At 46.4% G+C, this 27532-nt stretch overlaps 2 protein-coding genes across 2 annotated transcripts in view; both read left to right on the forward strand.

The window, feature by feature from the left end:
- GABBR2 (gamma-aminobutyric acid type B receptor subunit 2) overlaps nt 1-3414 on the forward strand; it is a gene marked incomplete at both ends in the record, with an annotated part of 372345 nt that extends 368931 nt beyond the window's left edge. The window contains 2 exons of the mRNA XM_080708508.1: nt 105-222; nt 3249-3414. Of these exons, the coding sequence (XP_080564634.1) occupies nt 105-222; nt 3249-3414 (284 nt within the window). The remainder of the gene's footprint in view (nt 1-104; nt 223-3248) is intronic.
- A 19967-nt stretch (nt 3415-23381) lies between these two features.
- Nucleotides 23382-27532, forward strand: part of TBC1D2 (TBC1 domain family member 2) — a gene marked incomplete at both ends in the record, with an annotated part of 50038 nt that continues 45887 nt past the window's right edge. Inside the window, one exon of the mRNA XM_080709167.1 lies at nt 23382-23756. Within this exon, the coding sequence (XP_080565293.1) occupies nt 23382-23756 (375 nt within the window). The remainder of the gene's footprint in view (nt 23757-27532) is intronic.

Below are 27532 nucleotides of genomic sequence, written 5' to 3' on the forward strand. Positions count from 1 at the left end.
TCTTTTACATTCTGTCTCCTTGAGTAACATCCTAAAGGCTGCATGTTGACATATAAAATGCTGTCCTAACAGAACTTGTTGTGGTCTTGCTGTTTTGCATTCAGATGGGGGAAAGACCATTTTAAAAAATCACCTCGATCAAAACCCCCAGCTACAGTGGAACACCACAGAGCCCTCGCGAACGTGCAAAGATCCCATAGAAGATATAAACTCCCCAGAACAGTAAGTACCTCCTCCGTGACAATCATGACAGAGAGCTCGTCCCCAGACACACGTGGACCGTTTGAGTTGTTTTCACGCCCATTGTTTCATTGGATTGCTGCAGCCATCCCATAATGCAAGGTACATTATAATGTTCCTTTTTACAGATGAGAAAACTAATATACAAAAAGGGGAGGTGATTTGCCCAAGCCTACCCAGTTGCTAAGCACAGGAAGTAGAGTTTGGGCCTGGGCCTCTCCAACATCAAATAACCATGCGCTCCACTACAGCCAGCCCAATACCTTTGTTATGTGTAAGATGTGACCTTGGGAAATGTATTTACTTAGAGATGCACTGAAACCTATCACTGTCAGACATGAGTGATGGCAATGAAGACAGCAAACAAAGCTCCCTCTCTTCCACAGTTTTCCATATCTATCAGAGCTTCCATTCTATCTGGCAGGATAATAACAAGGCAAAACAGTGTGTGTTAGATGGTAAATGCTTTGGAGAAAAACAAAGCAGGGAAGGAGGCTGGGGGTGCCGTTTTAGGGAAGGTGGTCAGAGAAGGCTGAAGGAGAAGGTGATGGCTAAGCAAAGACCTGAACCTCTTGGTTAGTGTGGTTCCCACCGGCATTTTTTGTTATAACCAAGTTATATTAAATTGGATGTAGAGCTTAGACATGTAAACTGAAATTTGACCTCTGGGAAAGTGGCAAACAGAGAAGAGCCAGAGAAAGCAGCCAGATCGCCACCTCCACAGAGTGTCAAGGTGAATGGCCTTTCACCCGGTGAGTCCCAGGACTGGCCAGCAGAACAGCCAACCAGAGAGCTGCCAGCGGTTACCCAGCACCGTCAGCGGTTCCCCAGTCAGTTGCCCCCACTGGAGTGTGGGCACCGTAAGGGTAAGGCTGGTCCTTGTGAGTCCCCTGACCTACAGCTTCCAACATGGAGCAGAAAGGTGACCAGAATCCCGGCAGAGAAGCCCTTGGCGCAGCCACCTTGCTAGGCAGATAGCCTTCCCCTCGGTATGCAGACAGGATGCTCTCCTCTCCCAAGCCCAACACCATCTAGGGTCAACTTCCATTTCAAAAAGGGATCTCTAGTACTCTGGTCCCATGCACACCTGCAAGATATCTCTTTGGAGAAGCCTTTCTGGGCAGCAGGTCCTTGGGGACTGGGGACAGCACTACCTTGGTACCCTTGATCTCAGAGCTCATTATGCCCTAAATGAATTCCACAGGCACACCCCGTTGGGAGGAGGTAACCCCATGAATTGATTGCCTCCACCACAAAGCCGTGTGGATTAATAGAAGCCAGAACCCTAGCTTCCCAGGTTCTGCTTCTGTTTCTATGAGCACGTAACATAAGCTGTCTTTGTGATGGGAACAACAGCGCTTCTTTGGCCCCCCAAGTTTCACTAAGATCATTCTGTTCTGTTTGCACCTGAGTGGCCAGGCACTGGAGACCCAAGAAAGCAGAAGAACCCAGTCCCTAACTGGGCAGTAGAGAACTGCACTGACACGGCTGAGCAGAGCGGGGGAGTATTGCCTGGGCATGTCCCCCAAAATCCGCCTTTCCAGCAATTAAAGTGACTTATTCACATGACAGTCATTGAGGCTGCCGAGGGTGTGGCGGTGAGATATCTGGGGCAGCTCCTTCTTCCCTTGCTGTCCCTCCTCAGTGGCATGCAAGCAGCACTCCTTCAACTCAGTCCCATGCCAGCCTTTTCTGGCTTCTTTCTTGGTAGCTACAAAGGATTCTAGAGGCTTCAGGGAGGAAGGGGCTCACTGTCAGAGGGAGTTAGCACAAATAAGATAGTTAAACTGGATCACAGCCAGGCATGGTGGCATACAGCTGGAATCCTAGTACTTGGGAGTCCGAGACAGGAAGATCACGAGTTTGAGGCCAGCCTCAACAACTTAGCAAAGCCCTCACCAACTTAGCAAGACCTTGTTTCAAAATAAAAGGGCTGGGGAGGGGGCAGCTCAGAAGTAGAATGGCCCTACAGTCAATGTCCAATTTCAAAAAAATAAAAATAGCTGGACGTGGTGGCGCACGCTTGTAATCCCAGCAATTAGGGAGGTTGAGACAGGAGCATCCAGGTTCGCAGACAGCCTCAGTTACTTAGTGAGGCCCTTGGCAACTCAGTGAGACCCTGTTTCAACATAAAGAATAAAAAATAGGGCTGGAGTGTAGCTCAGAGATAGAATGCCCCTGAGTTCCATCCCAGTACCACACACAAAATAAATAAATAAATAAATAAATAAATAAATAAATAAATATTGAAATAAACTGGATGCTCAGGTCGAGACATAAAGCAAAAGTGTTTCAGGCAAGGGAACAGCGTGTGTAACAGCAAGGCGCAGCACCGGGGAGCAGTGGTTTGGGGGAAAGTGAGGGCAGGGACTGAAGGAGAGCAGAGAAGACCCCCCCTGGATGGTTCAGAGAGGACAGACTGTAGGCAGCCCCCAAGGCCACATCCAGGCCTGCCTTCTTTTCCCTTCTGTGGCTTCCCAGTGTTGGACAGGTAACACTGGTCACCAGAGCCCAAAGGCCAGGAAGGAACTTGCGGGACTTGGGCCAGCAGGAAGGGATAGAAGCCGCAAGGGGGCGTGAGGAAGGAGCAAGCTGTACCTGTTGGAGGCTTGTAGGATTAGAGAAGTGGAATGTCTGCGTTGGCAGCAAAGCCCTCTTAGAAGGAAACCAAACAAAACAACAGTAACAACAAAACAGAAGTCCTTCGTAATATTGCCCAGACACTGACAATAACCGCCAAGGCCTGGAGGAGGCTGGAGAAGAACGCGTCCTCCTTGCTCGGCTCCTTCCGGTCTCCCTGGTTATTCCCAGGGCAGAAGCAGCACCGGAGCCTTCAGGAAATACCTGGAGGACCGCTAAATGGTTAGACAAGCGGATGGACAGAGCTCAGATCCAGAGGAAAAGAGGGTCCTATTATCAGCTTTTATTTTAGCCAAAGCAAATTCAGAGAGCTTTCTGGAGAGCAGCCAGCCAGCCTTCGCTAACCCCGCTCCTCTCTTCCCCTCTAGCATCCAGCGCCGGCTGTCCCTCCAGCTCCCCATCCTCCACCACGCCTACCTCCCGTCCATCGGAGGCGTGGACGCCAGCTGCGTCAGTCCCTGCGTCAGCCCCACGGCCAGCCCCCGCCACAGACACGTGCCTCCCTCCTTCCGAGTCATGGTCTCGGGCCTGTGAGGGTGGGAGGCCTGGGGCCGGGGCCTCCCCCGGGACGCACCACGCTGGGCAGGGGTGTCTGCCGCAGGCGCACCGTCAGTCTGGCCGTGGAGAAGTGGGGTGCCACGGCCGCCTCTGGGGACTGCTCGATGGCACTCACGTGGACAGGACGGGGGACGTGGCACCTGCCCTCGAGCCTTATTTGTGAAGTTCTTATTCTTTCACAAAGAAGAAGAATGGAAAAGACTTCTTCCTTAATGTCTGCAAACGAGGAGCTGGGATATTTGAAACTTGCAAAAAAAATAAATAAATGCAGACAAGACAGAGGCCTGGAACTCCAGCCAGACTCCTGAGCGGCCTGAGCAGCAGCCGCGGGAGAGGCCAGGGCTCTGGAGGAGCCAGCCTCCGCACACGCACTCAGCACACACCACCGCCTGGGGCCCCACGGGCCCTCCCACCAGTGGGAGAAGGGGCTTGGGGCCACCAGCTCCCCTGCAGCCAGCCCAGCCCAGCCCAGCCTCCCCGGAGCAGAGGGGCAGAGGGTCCGCAGGAAGGGCAAACAGGCACGGCCCTGGGGCTGGGGTACCAAGCAGGCGGACTGGCATGTTCCTGGGGGGACCTCCATCAGGAATGAGATGTTTGTTACTCTCTGATAAACGTCACACATTAACACAATAACACCGGGTCTGGGGACCGCGGGGCTTTAGGTCACCAGAGACTCGCTCTGCGGCACTCCCTGACAGTCTAAGCACCCGCCAAGCCGGCATGTCCTCGTGTTCCTTTCAAGTGTTTCTGGAAATACGGGAGACCCCCTGAGCTAATCACGAAATGCCGTGCCCAGCAAACACGAGAAGGAAGATTGTGCACTTTAACGTCTCCCATCAGGGCCTAAGGGCTGGCTGGGATTTTGTTTCGTTTCTGGTTTTCCACAGACTTTGTTTCTGACCAAAGTGAATCGAGGACATTCTGCTAAAAGACATCCCTGTTGTCGGGGGGAGAGAATGTGCTGGCTGAGGGCTTCCCTTGGCTTCCAGAAGGCAGCCTTCCATCCATGTGAGCCAGCGAGCTCTCCCCTTGGGATCTCTGGGGACAATCAGTCAGCAGACCGATTCCCATCCATAAGATCACTGTTCCCTTTTAATTGAACCCCCAAGAGCACTGGCCTGGGAGTCAGACTGACCTGGGTTCAAGTCCTCAGTCCCCTCCGACTCCCCACGTGACCCTGGGCAAGTCATGAGTGTTTCTCTGAGCCTCAGTTCCCCTCTGTAACAGGTTGGGGTTGAAATAACACCCGTCCTGCCTACCTCACAGGGTCACTCTGAGGATCAAAAACTTGATCTTATCCAGGAAAGCTTTGTCCTTAACAGTGAAGCAAGCAGCCCTGACCCGTGAGGTATCAGTGTAACGATGACCTTCAGCCCTCACTACAGCCGGGGTGCGGCCCAGAGAAGCTTCCAGCACAGCCCTCTGCCCAGAACAGACCACCCGGCTGGAGGGAGGCTCCCAACGACTCCTTTGACATTCCTAGGCAGGTTCATTCTTTGCCAGAGACAGGCCTGAATGACCATGTCCAGGACGTCTGCACAACTGAGCGGTCCGCTCCCTCCCTAAAGAACCCTAATGGCAGCTTCAACAGGCAGGCAATAATCTCTTCCCAGAACCACTGCAGTCAGGAACATACTGTTGTCACCGCCAGGCTTTGATGAAAGGGCCCACGGGAATCACCATCGCCAACATTTTAACACACCCTAGCTCACGTAGCGTAGCTTTCCCCTTCCCCTCCCTCAAAGAGAGGTTACGGAGGTACTGTAGCTTTTAGGGGGAAAAAAAAATAAAATGTTCACGCATCACAGGTCAAGTCGAGTCCTTCTCTGTTTAGACACTGAAACTCCTGTCGTTACTCACTGTGTATTACCAGTATTGACTTGCTTTCTTGATTTCACTGAAACCAAATTTAATTTAAAGGATCACATTAAATTTTCAAAGGGAAAGAGACAATTAATTGTACATACTGTATACACACACACACATGCACACGCATACACACACACATACACACACACACAAAATACCTGTAGAAATATTATCCAGCATAGCAGGAAAAAAAAAGTATCGGACTGCCGGAGGTGAGCGTGTGTCTGTGACCCTTTGTGTCTCCCAAACGTGCTCCGTCTTCTTCTAGGTTAACCCACAAGATACATTCTCTGTCTTACTGACCCGGTAGGTTCACCCGTTTTGTTTTTTTAATTTCCCTGCAAATAATAAGACCCACAGAAGTGACTCTAGCTATTTAATGGTTCTGTTCTTTTATATGCAGCAAACACACCGTCCATTTCTGAAGAGGCTTCGGCCTGAAGGCATTCTCCAATGATACTAGTGCACAAATGCTTTAAATTAGACCGGAACTGCCAGAATCAAATGTAAATGAGTTTCTCCTACCCCCTACTGCATGGTATCGATTTTTAATAAATTGTTGCAAATTTGTTTTTATGAATAAAAGAAGAAAAAAAACTCATCTTAAATGCCTACCTTTCTCAAAATTGAGGTTGAGTGGGGCCATATACCTCTGCTCAGAAACTTAGGGGAGAGTTCTGGGGCGGCCTGCCTCAGATACTTCTTCTCTCTTTCCTGCTGCCATAACCGTTCCCAGCTTCTTATTGATCCAAGGCTGGGAACCTCACCTAAGCTGGGCCAGCAAATCCCTACCCCAGGACTCCTCCATATGGAGAAATTTAGTCTGCAACAAAAGAGAAAAATGGAGCCAGTTGAGAGAAAGAGGCACAAGTTGGGTCCCAATGGGGTCTGAGTTTCTGGTTAGCTGTTCTTAAAGGCCTTCACCTGATCCTCTATTCTTCTAATGGTTGCCCTTTTCACCTGGGTTAGTTCAAGTTGGGTTCTTTGACCAGCATGGAAAACCCACTGCCTCCCAGACCCAACTTTCACCCCAGCCCTTGATGCACTATCAAGATGCACCCTGTGCTCCTTCCCGGCCTCATCACCTTTATAATGGAGCCTGCCAACGAGCAGGCCTCCTGAATCCTGGCCTACTGCGTTCCTACCACACCACCTCTTATACAGCCCTCCTCCATGATGCCGGATGCTCAGGGATAACGGACAGGTGTGGCATGTAGGATGGACTCCTCGGGGTTACCCAATGAGCCCAGAACAAAGGCAGGGATAGTCAGAGCCTTGACTGTCTTCCTTCCCTGGAAGGCTCACAGGAATTAGAGCTAAGAAGGGCTGTGGAGATCATCGCATTCAAACCCTCATTGTACCAGTGGAAAAAAATGAGGCCCAGTGGCTGGAGCCAAGGTCAACCAGAAGGTCATGAGAGGATAAGTATGGAACTCAGATGTCCTGGCTTTGCGACTCTGGGTTTTTTCTTTTGAGCCCACTTCCTCACATTTGATCTAGATAGAAACCCAGGTAGAAAGACAGATCCAGGAGACCCTGTGACATGGAGCTATTTCTCAGTGGCTCAGACTCTAGAAATCACCATATAGCGTCACTAAATGTGAAGTCCATTGCTGAAAAGATGTGGTCTTTCCTCTTAGCACATCTGAAAGGAGAAGTGCCCATTGCATTGAAGAAAACCCTCACTGTGGTCATCTCTAGAGTTCTTCGTGGCCGGCTTGGCCTCGGGGAGCAAGCTTTGTGTGCACTGGGGTCTGAATGGAAGGCCTAGAGAGCTAGGTTGCGCTTCATTCGCTTTATAAATGTGTTTCTTTGTCTTTTGTGATGATTGGCTCATTTCTGAGGTGAACATTAACTAAAGACTATTTCCCTGGCTGGCCATGATGGCACATACCTGTAACCCCAGTACTTGGGAGACAGAGACAAAAGGATTGCAGGTTTGAGGACAGCCTCAGGACATAGTGAGACTCTCATCAACCTAGCAAGACCTCGTTTCAAAATAAAAATAGGGCTGGGGGTGTAGCTTGGAGGTAGAATATCCCTGGGTTCAACTCCCAAACTCCCAATACTACAACACACACACACACACACACACACACACACACACACACACACACATTTTTTCCCCCTCAATCTTAAAGAAAGATAGATATTCTGGAGTCAAAGCCCTTTGAGAAAGCTCTGCCTGGAGGCCTCCTTATGCGGGGCCATAGAAACAACTCTGGGGTTCTTTGAGGAGGATAGGAAGAGGTTCCAGAATCAGCCAGCCCTGGGGCACCAGCCAAGACCTGACCTTCTAGGAAGTTTCTTGGACCCAGCAATTTCTTCTCTACCACGATCTCCTAGGACCAGCACTCAAGGCCTAGAGGCTGGTGACGGGGAAAGGTAGAGTCGGGTGGACCTAAAAGCAGGCTAGTGACCACTGCAGCTCTGTTCATTGGACCCGCTCTCAGCCCGCTGACGGCACAGGCCTGCTTTGGGTAGAAGGATGGGGCCCAATCAGGAGGGAATCTAGAGCCCCTACCCTTGTTCCCACCCTGGACACAGCGATTGTTTCAGGGCTGAGATCATTACCAAGCCTGGATAGCCAGAGCCCTCCCCAGGGTTTCTGCTAGCTATTTTCAGAGGTCTGACTTCTCTTCACCAGCAGAGAAATGAGAAGGGAGAAACTGAGTTCTGATCCCTTCACTTGGGCTCAAGGTCTAGCAGTGCCTAGATACATCTGCCTTAGCTGGATCACAACATGACAGAGAAGAGAAAAGACTGAGTCTTTCAGGGGTCAGGTGTGCAGTGACCTCACTTTATAACCACTCATCTCAAGACAACTAACTCATGTCCCCAAATCCCTTCCGAAGGCAATGCCCCCATGACTTAATTACCTTCCACCAACTCTGCCTCTCAAAGTTTGCACCACCTCAACACTGCCACGCTGGGACCAAGCTTCCGGCCCCGGAGCCTCTGTTAGAGAAACATATCCAAGCCTTTGCAGTAAGTGCCAGGAAACAAGTTATCCCGCAGAGCCATCATTCCCAAAGACTGAGTGCAGTGGCAGAAACACTAGAAAACAATACCAGTAACACCACCATCAACTGGATCACAAACTCCACACCCAAGGCTTTAGGGGTGGACCAAGCCTACTGAAACAGAGCCTGGGTGCTCTGTGGTGCTGAAGGACTACTTGCCGGCCACCCTGGTTCTCCAGGTCATGGCAGCTCTCCGCTGTCCTGGCCGCCCAAACCTGTAACTGACCAGTGTCTGCACTAATAAATACAAAGTTAGCATTTCTGTGCAAAGAGAAGACAGTTGATTACCCTCTAGTGGAATTCAGTGGAAAAGACCCACAGCAAGGCCTCATATAGACACCTTTTAAAGCATGATGTTGACTTCAAATATTTTTATAAAATTACCTAAATATTTTCAAATTAGTTATAAACTCATGCTTAGTGCCTTCATAGCAAAAAAAAAAAAAAGCCAACAAAATATACAAATGAAGCCCAAACAAAATGGCAAAGCCACTGCGCATGCATGCCTTTAATCCCAGAGACCCAGGAGGCCAAGGAGGAAGGATGGTAAGTTCGAGGACAACCTGGGCAGCTTAGCAAGACCCTGCTTCAAAATTAAAATAAATGAATAAAAAGGGCTGGGGGTGTAGCTCAGTGGTAGAGTTCCCCTGGGTTAATTCCTTAATATCACTAAAAGAAAAATATGACAAAGCCAATTGTGCATGTGTGTGTGTTTTGCTGGAAATTGGGGCGGGGGGGGAGCATTCTACCTCTGAGCTACACCGCTGGCCCTATTTTTTATTCTCTATTTTGAACAGAATCTCAGTAAGTTGCAGAAGGCCTCACTAAGTAGCTGAGGCTGGCCATGAGCCTACGATCCTCCTATCTCACCCTCCCAAGTACTGGGATTACAGTAGTGTGTCACCACGCCCAGCCACAAAGCCAATTTAACTAATCATATTAATACCATCGATGGCATGGCACAGATGAGGTTTTGCTGAAAAATAAATAGCAGCCGCCACGTTAGCACAGCCAGACTGCTTCGGGGCTGGTTCCTGTGAGCTCCGCCAGCCTGGTGTGATGACTCCGCTCTCACACTGTTCTGCCTTATTTAAACTCCAGTGAAAAGTTCGCTTATTCAGCATGCCTTCTAAGCTCTAACACACCACTTCCCCATGACATCCACCTTTGTTTTTTTTTGTTTTGTTTTGTTTTTTCTCATAAATCACTGATACTCACAGGGCCACCCGGTAAGTCACGCAACTGGAGTCCAGCTGATAGGGGCAGATGTCCATTAAGTGAGGCTGAGGCAGGTGGCAGCGCACACCTGTAATCCCAGTACTTGGGAGGCTGAGACAGGATTGCAGTCCAAGGCTAAACCTCAGCAACTTAGAGGGGTCCTCAGTAATTTAGCAAGACTCTGTTTCAAAGTAAAAAATAAAAGTAAAAAGGGCTGGGAATCTCTCTTAGAAGTAAAATGCCCCTGGGCTCAACCCCCAGTACCCTAAGAAAAGAAAGAAGGGAAGAAAGAAAGAAGGAGAAGAAAAGAAAAAGAAAAAGGGAGGAAAAAAATCCCGCGAGGCTGAGTATAGGGCTCCGGCATCTCACTTAGCCCAGGCAGAAGCCTCAGAGTGGGCTGCTTATGATTAGCCCCATCCTTCAGCAGCTGTAGGCTCTCAGCACAGAGGGTCCCGTCCTAGGTAGCTCAGCCACTCAGCGGGCAGTGGAGCTGATGCCAGAACGCACCCTCACGCCTCTTCCTTAACCAGCCTCAGCAGAAGCAGCTGGCTGCAGGCGACTTTTGTTTAGATAGTCTTGAAAACATAGTGTGTGTTTTTTTTCATGTTATAAGAGAGTTGCAGACCCCTGAGACTCACCCATGGTGTCCCCCGAGGGTCTCTTCCCCAGCCCGAGAGCCTCTGGAGCAGAAGATGCAAACATGGGGAAATGGTCAGAAACCAGCGGCTTTCTTATAGATTCCAAAAGCGCCTGCTAGTGGGCACGGTGGCTCATGCCTGCAATCCCAGTACTTGGGACGCTGACACAGGAGAATCACAGGTTTGAGGCCAGACTTAGCAACTTAGTGAGACCTTCAGAAACTTAGCAGGACCCTGTTTCTGTTTCAAATAGAAAGGGCTGGGGGGTTAGCATGAAGACAGAAAAACTCTGGCTTCAATCCACAGTACAAAAAAAAAAGAGTACATGCTAGTTCTTCCAGAGGATCTGATGCCTGTCAGATACAAAACCCAGCCCCTGGGAGACCAGGACTTGGGGACACTGGTCTACAGGGCTGTGGTGGCCACTCCCCTGAAGGCACCAGCTCTTGGACAGAAGTGCAGGTGGGCTGGGAAGTGGGTCCAGCTGCTGAAGAGGTAGTAGCCACCTCTGCATCAGGGAAGCCTGTCCACTCAGGGATAGGACATGGCAGCTGGCAGCTTTGCCGTCCACAGAGAGGCTGTGCGGATAAGACTTCTGCCAAGGTGCCCACTAAGCTACTCTCCCAGCCCTTTTTTTATTTTTTATTTTAAATAGGGTCTTACTAGCTAGGTGTGGTGGCCTGTAATCCCAGTATTTGAAAGGCTGAGACAGGAGGATCACAGGTTCCCTTCCTTGTCCTACCCCAGGCCATGGGATCTGTAGTACATGAACCTCCAAGACCAGTAGAAGGGCTCTGCCAGCATCCCAGGGCAGGGAGCCAGATAGAAGGTGCTCCTCTGGCGGGGGGAAATGCCAGCTCGGGATTGTTTCCATGAGACAAGAGAGTATGGATAAACTGATGAGAAAATAGACTGGAAAGAAAAGGGAAATTTTTAAATGTAGGGAAGGAGAGAAGGAAAGTTCTAGGATCAAAGTATGTCAGAAGCCACTCCTGGAGCTGGGGCTGGAGCCCATGGGTAGAGCTCTTGCCCAGCACGCCTAAATCCTGGGTTCAATCCCCAGCACCACAGGAAAAGACATCTGGGATTACAGGCATGGGCCTTCATACCCAGCTAGCAGGTGCTTTTTTTTTTTTCCCCCACAGGAAGCTCATACTTTAAACTCCTCTTTCTAAATTTCTTGCTGCAGCTGCCCAACCACTGTCCATTTTGTGTGGACACGAGCTTCTACTGCTCTTTGGTTTAGGGTTTTTGCACCTAAGATCATGAATAAAGTTGACCTGGGCTTTTCCTTTTCATTCTGATTTTGAAAACAGGGTTCCATGAGCCTTACAAAATGAAGTGGAGGAAGTCTCCTCATTTTCTAGTCTCTGAAAGAATTTCTGTACAATTAAAACAACCGCTTTTTTTTTTTTTTTTCGGTACTAGAGCTTGAACTCAGGGGCATTTTACCTCCAGACTACACTCCCAGCCCTATTTTTTATTCTTTATTCTTTTATTTTTGAAACAGGGTCTCACTAAGTCATGGAGGACCTCACTAAGTAGCTGGGTTCAATCCAGTGAACCTGTGATCCTCCTGTCTCAGCCTCCCTAGTACTGAGATTACAAGCATGTGTCACCATGAACAGCTAGAACAATCACTTTTTTGAATGCTTGGGTAAACTAGCAGATGCTTCCTTTTTTTTTTTTTTTTTTTAAGCCAGGAGCATTCTACACCCCCATCCTTTTTTACTTTTTATTTTGAAACATGTCTCACTAGGTAGCTAAGGCTGTTCTTAAATCTGTGATCCTCCTGTCTCAGCACATCTGGAATTACAGGCATGGACCTTCATGCCTAGCTAGCAGGTGCTTTCCTTTTTTTTTTTTTTTTTTTTGGTGGTGGTACTGGGGATGGAACCCAGGGGCCATCTACCTCCGGCCTACACTCCCAGGCCATTTTATATTTTATTTGGAAACAAGGTCTCTTAAGCCAGCTGAGGCTGACTTTGAACCTGTGCGATCCTCCTGTCTCAGCCTGCGGGGATTACAAGCGTGCGCCACCACGCCCGGCTAGCAGGTGCTTTTTGAATCTGTAAAACAAAACAAAATAGACCTGCTGGATATTGAACTATTAGTTCAATATCTTCAGTTGTTATAGGTTTGTTGGATTTTGATTTTCTTTTTCTTTATGAGTGTGTTTTCCAAATTTGCTTTCCCTAAAAACCTGACTATTTCATGGGAGTTGTCAAATGTGTTAGCATAGAGTTGTTTATATTGTTTACTTATTACTTAATATCTGCATTTGTAGTTATATCTCATTTTCATACCTAATATTGTTTACTTCTTTGTCTTTCTCTTGGTTAAATTACTAATATATATATATATATATATATATATATATATATATATATAGAGAGAGAGAGAGAGAGAGAGAGAAAGAGAAAGAGAGAGGGAGTGTGTGTGTGTGTGTGTGTGTGTGTGTGTGTGTGTGTGTGTGTGTTACTGGGTATTAAACCCAGAGGCATTCTGGAAGGTTGAAACAGGAGGATCACAGGTTCAAAGCCAACCTCAGCAAATCAGTGTAGCTTGCATCAATGTATTAAAACTCCCATTTCTAAATAAAAAAATAAAATAGGCCTGATGGTATAGCTCAGAATGCCCCTGGGTCTAATACCTAGCACCACAAAAAAATGAAAGAAAGGAAGAAGAGAGAGAAAGAAAGAAAAGAACTCACTACATTGCTGAGGGCCTTACTAAGTCACTGAGGCTATCCTTGAACCTGTGATCCTCCTGTCTCAGCCTCCCAAGTACTGGGATTACAGGCATGTAATACCATACCCGCCCTTTATTGGTCCTTTCAAAAATATAAATTTGGGTTTGGTTGAGCATCTCTACTGCGTTTCTTTACTATTTTATTTTTTATTTATTTATTTATTTATTTATTTATTTATTTATTTATTTATTTTGGTGGTACTGGGGTTCTTGGAAACCCTTCTACCTCCGGGCTACAATCCCAGACCTATTTTTATATTTTTATTTGGAAACAGGGTCTCAGGCCAGCGTGGCTGGCTTCGAACCTGCGCGATCCTCCTGTGTCCGCCTCCCAAGCGCGGGGATTACAAGCGTGCACCACCACGCCCAGCTCTTTACTATTTTATTAATGTGTGCTCTTTATTACCTTTATACTTTCTTTTACTAACGTCTCTGGTCACTTGTTTATGGGCAATACAATTGGCATATATATTGCTTATAAGGATCTCTATGACATGATATTAATGGAGGGACTGTGAGATGCTAACATTTTTGTTTTAAAAAAATTGCACACACTCACATATTTATATTCATAAATGTATAGCCATTTAGCCCTAAGGAGCCATGGAAAAGTCTACTCAGTGAGAGCCTTCAAAGCTGAGGAACTTTTGTCCCTAAACATGTAGCTGCTCCCCCATCCACAGACAGCCCCAGCCCCCACATCCTGAGGCACCACCCTGCCCCCAGCACCTCCTAAGATGTTCTGAAAGGGCATGATGGGGACAGGGGCTGGGCTCTTCAGCCTTGGGAAACATGCCAGCAGGACCGCTCACACCCTTGCAAGGCCGGCAGCTTGGGTTCCACACTTCTCAGGGGTCTCGATCCTGCCCATCCCTCCTTATGTTCCCTGGATATGCCTGGCACCCATCTGGCCTCCCGCAGCCTGGCTGGCTGGCTTCTCCCTCTTCCTGGGAGGGCTTCCCCGCCTCACTGCTGTGCTCAGAGCATCTGAGGTCCCAGATCACCCAGGAACCCAACATCTCACAGAAGCCCATGTGTCTCCTCAAAGGAAATGCCCTTCCCAGCAAAACTCCTCCCTGTCCCACACGGCTTTGTAGATGTGAGAGCTTTCCTTTCCCTTCCCCAGTCACCCCAAAACAACACCATGTGGGGCTGGAGTCGCTCATGACAGGCCACCTGCCCAGCACGTGTGAGGCACTGGGTTCAATTCTCAGGGCCACAGGACAAAGGGGGATGTAACTCTGCAGGGCGGAAGTCCCCACTGGGAGACAGAAGGTACAAAGTGTTGCATTGTTGTTTGATTGTTTGTCCTGCAAACAGACCTCCAGTTCTGGGGTTTCTTTTTTTTTTTTTTTTTTTTTTTTGGTCCTGGGATTGGGGATTGAACCCAGAGGCATTCTACCTCCAAGCTACACTTCCAGCCTGATTTTATTTCTTATTTGGAAACAGGGTCTCACTTAGGTTGCTGAGAGCCTCTCTAAGTTGCCGCGGCTGGCTTTGAACCTGTGACCCTCCTATCTCAGCCTCCCCAATAGTGGGATTACAGGCATGTGACACCACGCCTGACTAGTCATGAGGTTTCTGAAGGAGCAGTTCTGGAAGAGGGGGCTGAATGGGACAGGACTAAAGGCCATCTCATGGGTGTCACAGGTCAAAGGAGACTTGGGGTCAGTGGGAAGGCACAGCATGATGAAATGGCCACCAGTGGGAGGTCAGCGTATGTCAAGCGGGTTACCTTGAGCTGCCATGGTGGTGCGCACCTGTAATCCTAGTACTAGGGAGGCTGAAACAGGAGGGTCACGGGTTTAAGACCAGCCACAGCAACCTAGTGAGACCCTGTTACAAAATTAAAAAAGAAAATAGGACTGAGGCTGTAGTCAGGAGTAGAATACCCGTGGGTTCAATCTCCAACACTAAGAAAAAAGGGAGGAGTGCCTTACTTCCTGAGATGGTGTCCAGTGTGGGATGTGAGAAATGGTTAAACTCTCTTAAGAGGTGAGACCTAGCCAGGTGTAGTGGTGTAAGTTTATAATCCTAGCATTTGGGAGGCTGAGACAGGAGGATCGCATTTCAAGTACAACCTCAGCTACTACTTAGTGAGGCTCTCTGCAACTCAGTGAGACCTTGTCTCAAAATAAAGAATAAAAAATAAGGCTGAGGATATGGCATGGAGGTAGAATACCCCTGGATTCCATCCCCAGTACTGCAAGAAATAAAAATAAAAAATGTTTTAAAAAATTTAAAAGAAGCGGTGAGACTGATGGTTGCCACTGGGGAAAGGATTAATGTAGCTCTTACAAAACCCTGGTTAGTTCCTACAAGAATGGATAGTTATAAAGTGAGGCCATTCCATGTGCTTGGCACCTTCTACAAGTGACCATTTCTATTGCTGCTTTCCTGCCGTACTGAGCTGTAGCCAGGGAGGCTCTCAGGAGAAGCCAAACAGGACTGCCCAATCTTAGACTTCCAGAGTCCAAAACTGTGCGCTAAATAAACTTCTTTGCTTTACCAAGTACCTAGCCTCAGGTATTTTGTTACAGCAACAGGAACAAAAAGGCTAAGATCTTTCCAAAGGAACAAAGGCGGACATACTGCAGCCCAAGGCAACTTGAATTTAGTAAACATAATGTTTCGTGATGGAATGGAGAGCCTGGCCAGGAAGGGACCACCCCACCAGGGAAGGTTCAAACAGGGAGACAGTGGGAGAGATGGGAATAGGTAAGTCCAAAAACTCATGTTTTACACGTTGCAAACTAGGGACATGCGTGTCCTATTCGGGAAATGTGTTTCATAGGAAATGTGTTTTCTTTTCTTGTACAGTGTTTGCCTACAAAGTATTTATGTTGTTGTTATTATTATTTAAATAAAATCTGCATTTCTGGTTTTTCTGTGAAAACAGAACAGAGTTGAGTAGGGGGCCTTCTCTATATAGGTCATGTGTTCTATGGTTCAATCAGCCTCCACCACTCCCTATTAATACCCACATCCTAGTGTCGATTGACATTTAGCATTCTGCCTGCACCGCAGGGCTTTTTTCCTTTACGCCCAGCCCCCTGCACTCGTACCTATTATTACCTGCCTTCTCTCTGTAGGCATCTGAGTGGGTGACTTGCTCTTACATTCTGTGGCTCTCAACCTTCATCTGAAGCAATGGTATAGAGCTGGGTTCGCCTCAATTATCCCTCTTTCCCTGCGCCTGCCATTATGAGCTGCCCTGAAGATTTGCCGGGTGTGGACTGCACAGCAGGTCACCAAGAGACCATCTGCACATGGCCCTCGGTCTGGGCTCGCAGACACCCCGTGGAGAGGAGAAAGGCAGCGCCTGGGACTTGTGGCAGCTGTCAGGAAGCTAGGCCACCTCTTCAGGACGATGGCCATTGTACGGTTTGTTTTGTTTTGTTGTTTTGTTTTGTTTTGTTTTGCAGTGCTGGGGATGAAGCCCTGGTCTCTGTGTGTGCGAGGCAAGTTTCCTACCACTGAGCTTCATCTCCAGTCCCTTCTTACTTTTTTTTTTTTTTTTTTTTTTTTTGCGGGTCTGGGGATGGAACCCAGGGGCATTCGACCTCTGAGTCACACACGTCCTGCCCTATTCTTTATTCTTTAGTTTGAAACAAGGTCTCACTAAGTTGCGGAGGGCCACACTAAGTAGCTGAGGCTGTCCAGGAACCTTGATCCTCCAGTCTCTGCCTCCCCAATGCTGGGATTACAAGCCTGCGCCACCATGCCCGGCCCCTTTTTACTTTTTTAATGGGCCATTATTCCTTGTTAAAGGAACAGTGCTATCTAGTTGAATCCTATTTAGGAGAGCTCAAAGCCTCCCAGTTAATGAAACCAGCAAAAATAGAAAAACTATGAAAAGCTAGCCTGAAGTGACTGCCCTCCTGACCCAGCCACTTTCAGGCCAGCCTGGAATAAAAACAGGAGAGCTTAGACAGTGACCTGGATTGAATGAGTGTTGGAAGTTTCCTGCTAGCTAAGTGAACCAATGGTCTCTAGATTGCTAAATATTAATGACTAACATTCATCAAATGACTTCTTTGGGGTGGGGGAGGACTGGGAACTTAACACAGGGATGCTCTGTCACTGAACTACCTTTTCTATTTTTATTTTAAGATGAGATTTCACTAAGTGACCTCAAACTTGTAATCCTCCTGCCTCAACCTCTTTAGTAGCTAGATTTAAAGGTGTCTGTCATAAGGTGTGGAGGCACATATCAGTAATCCCAGTGATTGTTTGTGCTGTAATTCCAAACCCTGTTTCAAAATAAAATAAGGCTGGGGGTAGAGCTCAGAGGTAGAATGTCCCTAGGTTCAATTCCTAGTATCAAAAAAAATGTATATGTCACTGTATGAGTTCATTAAATAATTACTATGAGACAGACACTGGGCTAAGCACTTGACATATTTTATCTCACATAATATTTTTAATAACACTTTGGGATAGGCATTACAACTATCCTCATTTATACAGATGAAGAAACTCGGGAACTGAGAGGCTAAGTTACTTGTCCAACATTACCCAGCTAGTAAGTGATGAAGCCAGAATTTAAGTCCAAATACTGGCTCCAGAGATACTAGAAAAGTTATAGAGCTATCGCCAATATTTGATCTATAATTTTGCATGGAATTTCCTTTGTCCATTCACTATATGATGTTACTACGTTTCTTGCCAAGCATATCAAGAACATAAAACCCTGAAGTTTAGTTCTCGTTTCTCTGGCTTATAATTTTGAGACAATTAAACTAAAAGGATTCTCTGTGTTTTCTTGTTCTTTAAAACACAAAATAATGGCCAGGCGTGGTGGCGCACGCTTGTAATCCCAGCTCTTGGGAGGCTAAGACAGGAGGATCTCACGGGTTCAAAGCCAGCCTCAGCTACTTAGTGAGGCTCCCAGCAACTTAGTGAGATCCTGTTTCCAAATAAAATAGAAAATAGCTCTGGGAGGATAGCCCGGAGGTAGAAAAGCCCCTGGATTCCACCCCTAGTACCACCACACACAAAATAATAATAATAATAATAATTATTATTATTATTATTATTATTATTATAATGGTCTGGGGACGTAGCTCAATAGCTTGCCTAGAATGTGGAAGGCTCTGGATTCAATTCCCACCACTGCAATAAAAAAGTTACAAAATATTTTGAACATGTTTTCCTATAACTAAGACTTTTGCAGAATCTTTTTCACAATCAGAATTTGAAATGGAAAAGAAAATAGAAGAGTATTCCATGACATGAGGTGTCAGGTGATTTCTTTCAAGATTCTATAACTAAGCCTGGTATTTGACATGTGGGATTGAATTTCCATTATGTTCAGTCAAGCAAGATTTGAGTGATGGAATGGTCGTTTACTACAAAGGTCTGCCAAGTAGCTTGGAGAGCCCATTTTGGCCTCTGAAATCATATTATAAGGCAAACATGTAAAACTAAAGATTATTTCTCCTCCAGTTTTTGAAAATCACTGTTGTCCAATTTCTTGTTTTACAGGAAAACTAATAACTCCTATTTGCAAGTGGTGTGTGTGTGTGTGTGTGTGTGTGTGTGTGTGTGTGTGTATTACTGGGGATTAAAGCCAGGGGCATTCTAACTGTGAGATCCACCCCAAGCCCAATTTTTTATTCTTTATTTTAAAACAGGGTCTCACTACTCACTAAGTTGCAGAGGGCCTCACGTGTTGCTGAGGCTGTCCGTGAACCTTTGATCCTCCTGTCTCAGCCTCCCAAGTACTGGGATTACAGGCGTGTGCCACGCCTGGATGATTAGTGGGTTTGTTTGTTTGTTTGTTTGTTTTGGTGGTACTGGGGGTGGTCCCAGAGGCTTTCTATATCCCGGCTATACTCCAAGACCTATTTTATATTTTATTTGGAAACAGGGTCTCACTAAGTAGCTGAGGCTGGCTTCAAACCTGTGTGATCCTCCTGTCTCAGCCTCCCAAGTGCGGGGATTACAAGTGTGTGCCACCATGCCCGGCTGATTTGTGGGTTTAAATGAACCTAATTCCTTTAAAACATATGTATTTGAAAATCATGCATGTGAAACGTGAATTCTTTGAGCTTATTATCAATAGAAAATACATGGTGTGTAGTTTTCCATCACATCAATAGAAAATACATGGTGTGTAGTTTTCCATCACCGTGACGAAATGCCCGAGAAAGCCAATTTCGAGGAGGAAAGATTCATATTGGGTGCAGTGTCATTGGTTTCAGCCCACGGTTGGCCGGCTCCGAGGCAGAAGCTCATCGCAGAGGGCATGGTTGAGGAAAGCAGCTCACCTACCTCAGAGCAGCCAGGAAGTTGGGGTGGGGGTGGGGACAGGGAATAAAACAGAGTCCCCAAGGTCGTGCTCCCCGAAGGACCCACTCCATTCAACTAGGTCCCACATCCTGCAGTGCCCACTGTGTCCCAGCAGTGCGTCCAGCTATGGACCCACGAGTGGGTCAATCCATTGATGAAGTGACTGCCCTCATGACCCGGTCACTTCCCCAAGCTCCACCTATGAACACTGCTGCATTGGAGCCAAGCCTTCAACACAGGAGCCTTTGAGGGCGTTCCAGATCTAAATTCTTAACAAGTAGATACGTTAGAAAGAATCTGATAGAGTCTGGCCTCGTGGTGTACGCCTGCAATCCCAGGACTTGGGAGGTTGAGGTCGGAGGATCACAGGTTCAAGGCCAGCCTCAGCAATTTAGGGAGGCCCTGTTTTCAAATATAAAATTAAAAGGTCTGGGAGTATAGCTCAGAGGTAGGTTCAACCCCAGTACCAAAATCAAAAAGAAAATATACAAAAAGAGAAAGTATACAAAATATATATTTTTGCTAACTAGAAAGCCCAATTTTAAAATAAATTTTCAATAAAACTGCATAATCATATTTATGTAAGCAACCTCCTCCTCCTCCTCCTCCTCCTCCTCCTCCTCCTCCTCCTCCTCCATCTTCTTTTGTACTAGATATTGAATCCAGGGGCATTCTACCTCTGAGCTACACCTCCAGTCCTTTTTATTTTGAAATAGGATATACCTAAATTATTGAGGCTGGCCTTGAATCTGGGATCCTCCTGCCTAGTCCTCCCAAGAACTGGAATTACAAGTATGTGTCACCAGGCCCAGCTTGCTACTCCTTCCTTAATAAAAGAAATAAAAGTACCTAATAGTAAGCAAACACAAAACATTGACTTGGAAGATAACTTAAAATAATTTGAAGTATAATGCTTTATTAATGTGTATATTAAACTGATAATGAAGACAGATGCATGCTTTTGATAGAAAACCAGTTTCTGTCATTCACTATAATGAATAAATAAGCAAGTCGGTTAAAGGAATATTTAAAATATATCAATTTTTTTTCTGGGGGGGTGGTACTGGGGATTGAACCCAGGAGCATTGTACCTCTGAGCTATACCTTCAGCCCTACTGTATTTTTATTATTTATTTATTTTTGTGGTTACTGGGGTTTGAACCCAGAGGTATTCTACCTCCAAGCTACAACTCCAGCCCTGTTTCTTAATTTTTATTTTGAAACAGGGTCTCCCTAGGTTAAGGAGAGTCCCACTACTTGCCATGGCTGTCCTCGAACCTAGGATCATTTGTCTCAGCCTCCCAAGAACTGGTATTTACAAGCGTGCATCATCACGCCCACCTTTTTTTTTTTTTTCCAGTTTGAAATAGAGTATCACTAAGTTGCTGAGAGCCTTGCTGAACTGTTGATGTTTGCCTCAAACCTGTAACCCTCCTGTCTCAGCCCCCAAGTTACAGGTGTGTACCACAAAATGCATTAAAGGTGTCAAATTAGTAACCTGCTTGTTTGGGATATGTTAAGGGTTAGGGGTACTTACTGCATGGTGTTTTCTAGTCCCCTAGCAAACGATCTTGAGAATAGGAAGTATGCCAAGGGCAGGACTCATAAAGACCACAAGATGTCGCCTTTTGACAACTTCTTGCTTACAGCTAATAGTAGAAGCAAGAGGGGGAATAATAATGACCGTATTTTGATAAAATGACCAGAAGTCCATCCATTAGGATATAAAGCAGTTGATGCATCTGGATCAACAGGGATTCCCTTCTAATGTCCCGGACCCTAAAACATGAAACTTTTTCATTTTCTTTTTCCCCTGGAGCAACCCTGAGCATGTTGGTATTAGCGCAGGTGTGGGATACCAAATCAAACTTTTCCTTCATTGTCTTTTGGTCTTCACAAACATTGAGCAGGATATCCTGAGTGGATCTTATGTTTCCTATGTTAAAAATGAGAAAACCAAGGCCCAGAAAAGTTGTCATCAGCAAATGAAAATCTAGTGATTAAGTAGTCAGTGCTGAGTTTAGTACATATGTTTTTATTGTCTTCCACTCTCCCCACCAAATGCTTTATAATGGCAACTCCGTTAGCCTTTTTGCCCAACAGTTATTTAGAAAATGTGTTTTTATTTTCAAGAGATTAAATTATGTGGTTAAGCTTTTTATATTATTTTCAAATAGCCATATAGTGTAGCCAAAATATTTGCACAAATCCCACTTTTTTTAGATAAAAAATTTTTACATGGGCATAATATAAAAACCTATATATTCTCTACTTAAGTCATTCTTTATATATAGCATTCTAATCTCCTAGTGTTTATTTTTTTGTAAATCTTACAAAGCAAAATAAAAGCGGCATGTTAAAAACCTCCCATTTCAGCCAGGTATGGTGGCACATGCCTGTGATCCCAGTAGTTGGGAGACTGAAATATGAGGATCTCAGGTTCCAGGCCAACCTCAGCAATGTAGTGAGACCCTTAACAACTTAGCAAGACCCTGTTTCAAAATTAAAACTAAAAAGGGATGAGGGTGTAACTTGGAGATGTCCCTAAGTTCGATCCTCGTGCTGATAAACAAGTAGATAAATCTCTCCCGTTGCAGTTGTATTTCCGAGTTTTCAATGGTGTTAATTCTAGTATATAACCCACCACCCTTTGTGGCTTACTGCTTTATGCCTTGAGTTCTACATTATTGACTTTTGATTAAAGCTAATGTTTATAGACCACTTATTCGGTCCCACCTTCTGTATGAAGGAAATCTCGTACATTGTTTTATTTAGTTATCAAACAATTCCAGAGGTAAATAGGTGTGGATTCAGATTTTGTGGGTGAACAAAAATAGGTATGAATGGCAAATGCCTATTAAAAACGAGAAAATGAATAACAAATTAAGAGATCGCCTCTGGCATTTAGGAGAAATGCTTCCTGGTTGCAATCGCCCCCCCTTCCAGAGGACTACAAATCCCAGAGGTCTCTGTAAGTAAATCTAAAACTAGCTTCACCATAAATCCACCAGATGGGGAGAAGTAGAAGTTAGCGCTTTTCAAAGCCGAGAAAACTGACTTGAGTAAACTTCTCAAAGTTGTAGAGTAAGAATCTGAAAACCATACGAATGGCCTCCAGGACCCTCGCCTTCACCCCACCTCGCCTGTCATTAATATCCCAGGCCACGCACAAAGATTTCGCTAAGGAGGGCCAAGAAGGGCAGAAGCTAAAGTCACAGGAGGGGGTGAAGAAAGGACAAGAATGAGATCAAGTCCATAAAGAGAGATGGGCGGGGATGGGCTGCACCGCCCTAGTCGGGAAACGCGCTTTGAGGTCGAATTTAAGAATTAAATTTCTTAAATTTAATTAAGAATTATGTCTTAAGGGAAGACATAAAATGAGGCAAGATATCGGGCTCTACTTATGCTCTAGTTATCTTTATTTCTTTACCAAGTGAACGAGCCCTTGCACAGGATTGCCGCAGCGCAGCAGCCGGGCCTGGATGCCCGACACCGCGCGGCGGGCGCTAGAAAGAGGCAAAAAAAAGGGGAGCCAGGATCGAGGAAGAAGGGAACAGGGAAACGCGCCGGGATCGCAGGCGCTACGGGCTCGGGGTGCGCGCGCTGCCCGGAGCCGGCCCGGAACAGCGCCGGAAGTGGGGCTCCCAGGCCTTCAGCCAATGGCTGCGTGGTGCGCCGCCGACGGTGGCCCGCGCGGCACCTGCGGGGGAAAGCGGGTGGCCCGTGAGGCGGGAGACAGCGCCAGCCTTCTGCGTTAGTAAGCGCGCCACGAGGCATGGTAGGCAGAGTCCGGCGTCTCTTTCCACATCTCTCCCCACGATTAAACTACCCCGCCACGCCTTTGAGCTCAGCCCCGTGTTGCACACCGCAGTTGCCCTTAGTAAAGATGGCTGGCTGAGACCCGAGGAAAGGCCAGGAGTGGGCGTATCCGGCGAGTGACGGTAGGCGGGGCCAAGCCGCGGGGCGGGGCCAGCCGGCCGCGGTCTGGGAGGAATGCGAGCCGCAGCCAGCCGCGTTCCGAGCCTCTCCTGGGGGCGGGTCCGCTGCTGGCCCCGCCCCGGCTCAGGTGTCTCGGTCTGCGAAGGTAACGACGGAGTTTCAGATTTGTCCCTGCCTTCCTGCAGACCCCTTGTCCCTCCAGCCAGCGGCGATGGAGGGCGCCCGAGAGGACACCCCCGAGTTTAGCTCTTCTGCGTCCCGGGCCGAAGAGCCCCCTGGCTCTGCCACGGGTACCGAGGTGGTGCCTCCCGAGGAATCCCCGGGCTGCTCCGGGGCCCTGGAGGCGGCTCCCAAGAAACTCTGCGGGTATTTAAGTAAGTTTGGCGGCAAAGGGCCCATCCGGGGCTGGAAATCTCGCTGGTTCTTCTACGACGAGAGGAAATGCCACCTGTATTACTCGCGGACTGCCCAGGATGCTAACCCCTTGGACAGCATTGACCTCACCACTGCCGTGTTTGACTGCAAGGCGGACGCTGAGGAGGGGACCTTCGAAGTCAAGACTCCCAGCCGCGTTATTACCTTGAAGGTAAACAGAACGGCTTCCCTTTGCTGCTGGAGCAAGTGCCCTGGCAAACGCACGTTCATTTCCTCATTGAGTTCCCACAGGCGGTAAGGGACCCATTTTTTTTTCTTTTCTTTTTTCTTTCTTTCTTTCTTTCTTTCTTTCTTTCTTTCTTTTTCTTTTTTTTTTTTTTTTTGCAGTATTGGAGATAGAAACCAGGGGTATTCTACCCAAAGGTACACCCCCAGCCCGATTTTTTATTCTTTATTTTGAAACAGGGTCTCACTGAGTTGCAAAGAGCCTCACTAAGTAGCGGAGGCTGTCCACGAACCCCGATCCTCCTGTCTCAGCCTCCCAAATGCTGGGATTATAAGCATGGGCCACCACACCCAGCTAGGGACCCATTTTATAGGTGAAGAAATTGAGTCATAAATGAAGTGAATGGCCCGAGATCAGGCATTTAGAGAGACGTCGTTCACACATGAAATCCTGTAGTCTTTCTACCTCTTAGTGCTGTATCAAAATTTAGTCAGAATTCTGATTCACTTGTTGACAGTGCGGCCAAGGAGAACTAATGGTGGCATTGGCACGGATTAGGTGGATAAACAGGTAGGTTTCACTTACCAGCCTAGATTCTTCATCTAGGCATGTCTGAACTAGTGAGTACCTAGTAAATGTTGAATGAACAAGCACACATGCGCGCGCGCACGCACACACACACACACACACACACACACACACACACACACACTCTGTGGTGGAACCCAGGTCAATGTGCTCACGTCAAGAAGCAGTGACCTGTCATGTAATTGGAAAGCCAGCTAAGAGTTCTGTGAGCATCAGAGAGGACCATCCCCATCCTCCTTCCCCCACCCCACCCACCCTCCAGCTGACCCGGCTTCTCTGGATGCCCACAGGTTTGGTTCTCTTTTACTGATGGGGTTGGCGGGTGACCAGGCTGGGGAACTCAGTTAAAATCATGGAAATTGGGGATTTCAGGCCAGGAAAGGCATGTTAGAAGTCATGTGGTTTCGAGTCATGTGTCTCCTTCCACGTGTTGAGTGCTGCATATAGGACCTTCTTTTTTTTTTTTTTTAATTGGTGCACTGTATTCATACATCATAGTGGGATACAAACTTTTGTAGACATACATGCACACATCGCCCAGTCAGCCCCCACCCGATCCCCACCCCATTCTCTCCTCATCCCTCCCTCCCATGCTTGGCTTAGTGGTTGACATCTAGTATTATAGCAATTTATCCAAAATTAAAAATGATAATCTCACATAACAGTTTCATTTGTCTGATACCAAGCTTTTGATGACTTAAAGATAACATTTCAATATTTCTTTTTACTTTCTTTCTTACCAGAGAATATTTTTTTTCTATTTTTTTTAGGTGAAACTATCATATATTTATATATTTATTTTTCAGAAAAAAAACTCTATCCTAATATGGAATATGGACTCTAGATACCCAAAACGATCTTGAAAAAGAACAAAGCTAGAAGATATATATTTTCTGATTTCAAACCATATAAAGCTACAATAATTGAAACAGTGTAGTACTATTCTAAAGGCAGATATATAAACCATTGGAGTTAAATAAAAGCCTAGAGATAAATTCTTCCCTATATTGTCAAGTTATTTTTAACAAGGTTTCCACGAACATTTGGTGGTAGAAATAATAATATTTTAACTAAATATTGCTGAAACATAATAATTACATGGAAAAGAATAAAGTTGGACCCTTACCTAATCCCATATACAATATTAACTCAAAATAGATAAAAGACCTAAATATAAATCTTAAGACTATAAACTTTTAGGAGAAAATCTGGGTCATAAAACCTCACAACACTGAAATTGGCAGTGATTTCTTGGATATGATTTCAATGGCACAGGCAACAGAAGAGTATACAAACTCCCTAAAAAATAAAAAAAAGTATTGTATATCCAAAGACAATGTAAACAGAGTTAACAGTTACTAATAGAATGGGATAAAATATTTCCAAATGCTATATCTGAAGGTATATTAATATTCCAACTAGAAATCCTAAAAATTAACAACAATAAAGGCAAACAATACCATTTAGAGATAGGTAAAAGACTAACATAAGTAATGAATCTCCACAGATAACCAATCTTAGTTGACTGTTGGATGGAAACTCTTGTTTCTCTGGTTCTGGTGTATGTTACCTATTTCTTCTTTGTAGTTAATCTCTTTGAGTATTTTCTCTAGTGCTGGTTTTGAAGACAAAAATTCCTTCAGTTTCTGTTTGTCATGGAAGCTTCTTATTTCTCCATCTAATTTGATAGAAAGTTTTGCTGGGTAAGAAATTTTTGGCTGGAAGTTGTTTTCTTTCAGAGTTTGGAATATGTTACTTCAAGCCCTTCTGGCTCTCATGACTTGGTTTGGGAAGTCTGGAGTGATTCTAATTGGTTTGCCTCTGAATGCCACTTGGCCCTTTGTTTTTGTTGCCTTTAAGATTCTCTGCTTGGCTTCCACATTGGTCATTTTGAGAATTATGTGGCGTGGGGATCCTCTTCTCCGATCCTGTCTGAAGGGAGTTCTATAAGTTTCCTGGACCTGTGTATCAACCTCTTGCTCTATGTTTGGAAAATTTTCTGCTATTACTTCCTTGAAGAGATTGTTGATCCCTTTGGTTTCACTTTCTTTTCCCTCCTCTATTCCAATTATTCTTAGGTTAGCTCTCTTAAAATGGGCCCATATTTCTTCAATATCATATTCCTGCTGTTGGATATTTTTTCCTAGATTAGAAACTATGCATTCATTTTTGGAATGATCATCTTCTAAGAGCGAGATTCTGTTCTCCATGTGGTCTAATCGGTTGTTTGTGCTTTGAATTGAGGCCTTTACTTCATTAATTGCATCCTTTATCTCTTTTTGGCTCTCTCTGAGTTCTTTTCGAAGCACTTCTATTATTTCTACAGTTATTTTCCTGATTTGATCTTCTAGAAATCTGATTTTCTGTTTTATCGGGTTCTGATGTTGTGGGGTTGTGGGCATTCATTGCTCCAGTATTATTCCTCTTTCCCATGATTTTGGAAGTTTGTGCCTTCTCTGGGTTCTTCCCTTGGGTCACTATGACTTCCCTTAAGGTGTTCTGGATCTCGAGTCAGTAGTATCTCACACCCCACTACTCCTTTACTGGGTTGTATTACAGAGTCTCCGACCCAGAGAGTCGATAGAGGCTGCTTTAGACTGTGGGGGGTGCCAGGTTGCACGTTCTCCTATGGTGTGATATCTCTGCCACCGCCACTCCCCCACTGGGTCAAGTCCCAGGGAGTACAGTACTGGGATTTCTCCTCTGTGGCCCGCAATTTGACTCACTGTTCTTAAGTACGCAGATGTAGCTGAACTGGATTCGGTGAATTCTCTGCTGCTGCCGCTGGTGGCAATATGGCGCCGCTGCCACGCCCTCGGCAGTGAGGCTGGCGTATTTCTTCTTGGTTTTGATTTCCACTCTGAATCCCTGCGGCGTGTGCTGAGCTCAGCCACTGGGAGCTTTAGATTTTACCTGCGGCGAGAAATCCCGCCTGGCTGTTCCGCAGCGGCTCACCTCGGCTTGCTGTAGCCGGCCGGTGAATTTGCCACTACCGCCGGCAGTATGGCGCTGCTGCCGCGTCCTCGGGCGTGAGGCCAGTTATCTCCTCTGTGGCTCTGAGCTCTGTTCTCAGTCTGCTTTCTCTCTGGAGCCTGGTGATTTTTTTGTTTCTCTGGTGATGGTGTTTTCAGGCTATGAAAGGCGCTGATTTTGTGGTAATGGAGATTGGTTGT

The sequence above is a fragment of the Muscardinus avellanarius genome (genome assembly GCF_963383645.1).
Source record: "Muscardinus avellanarius genome assembly, chromosome: 13".
Taxonomy (NCBI): domain Eukaryota; kingdom Metazoa; phylum Chordata; class Mammalia; order Rodentia; family Gliridae; genus Muscardinus; species Muscardinus avellanarius.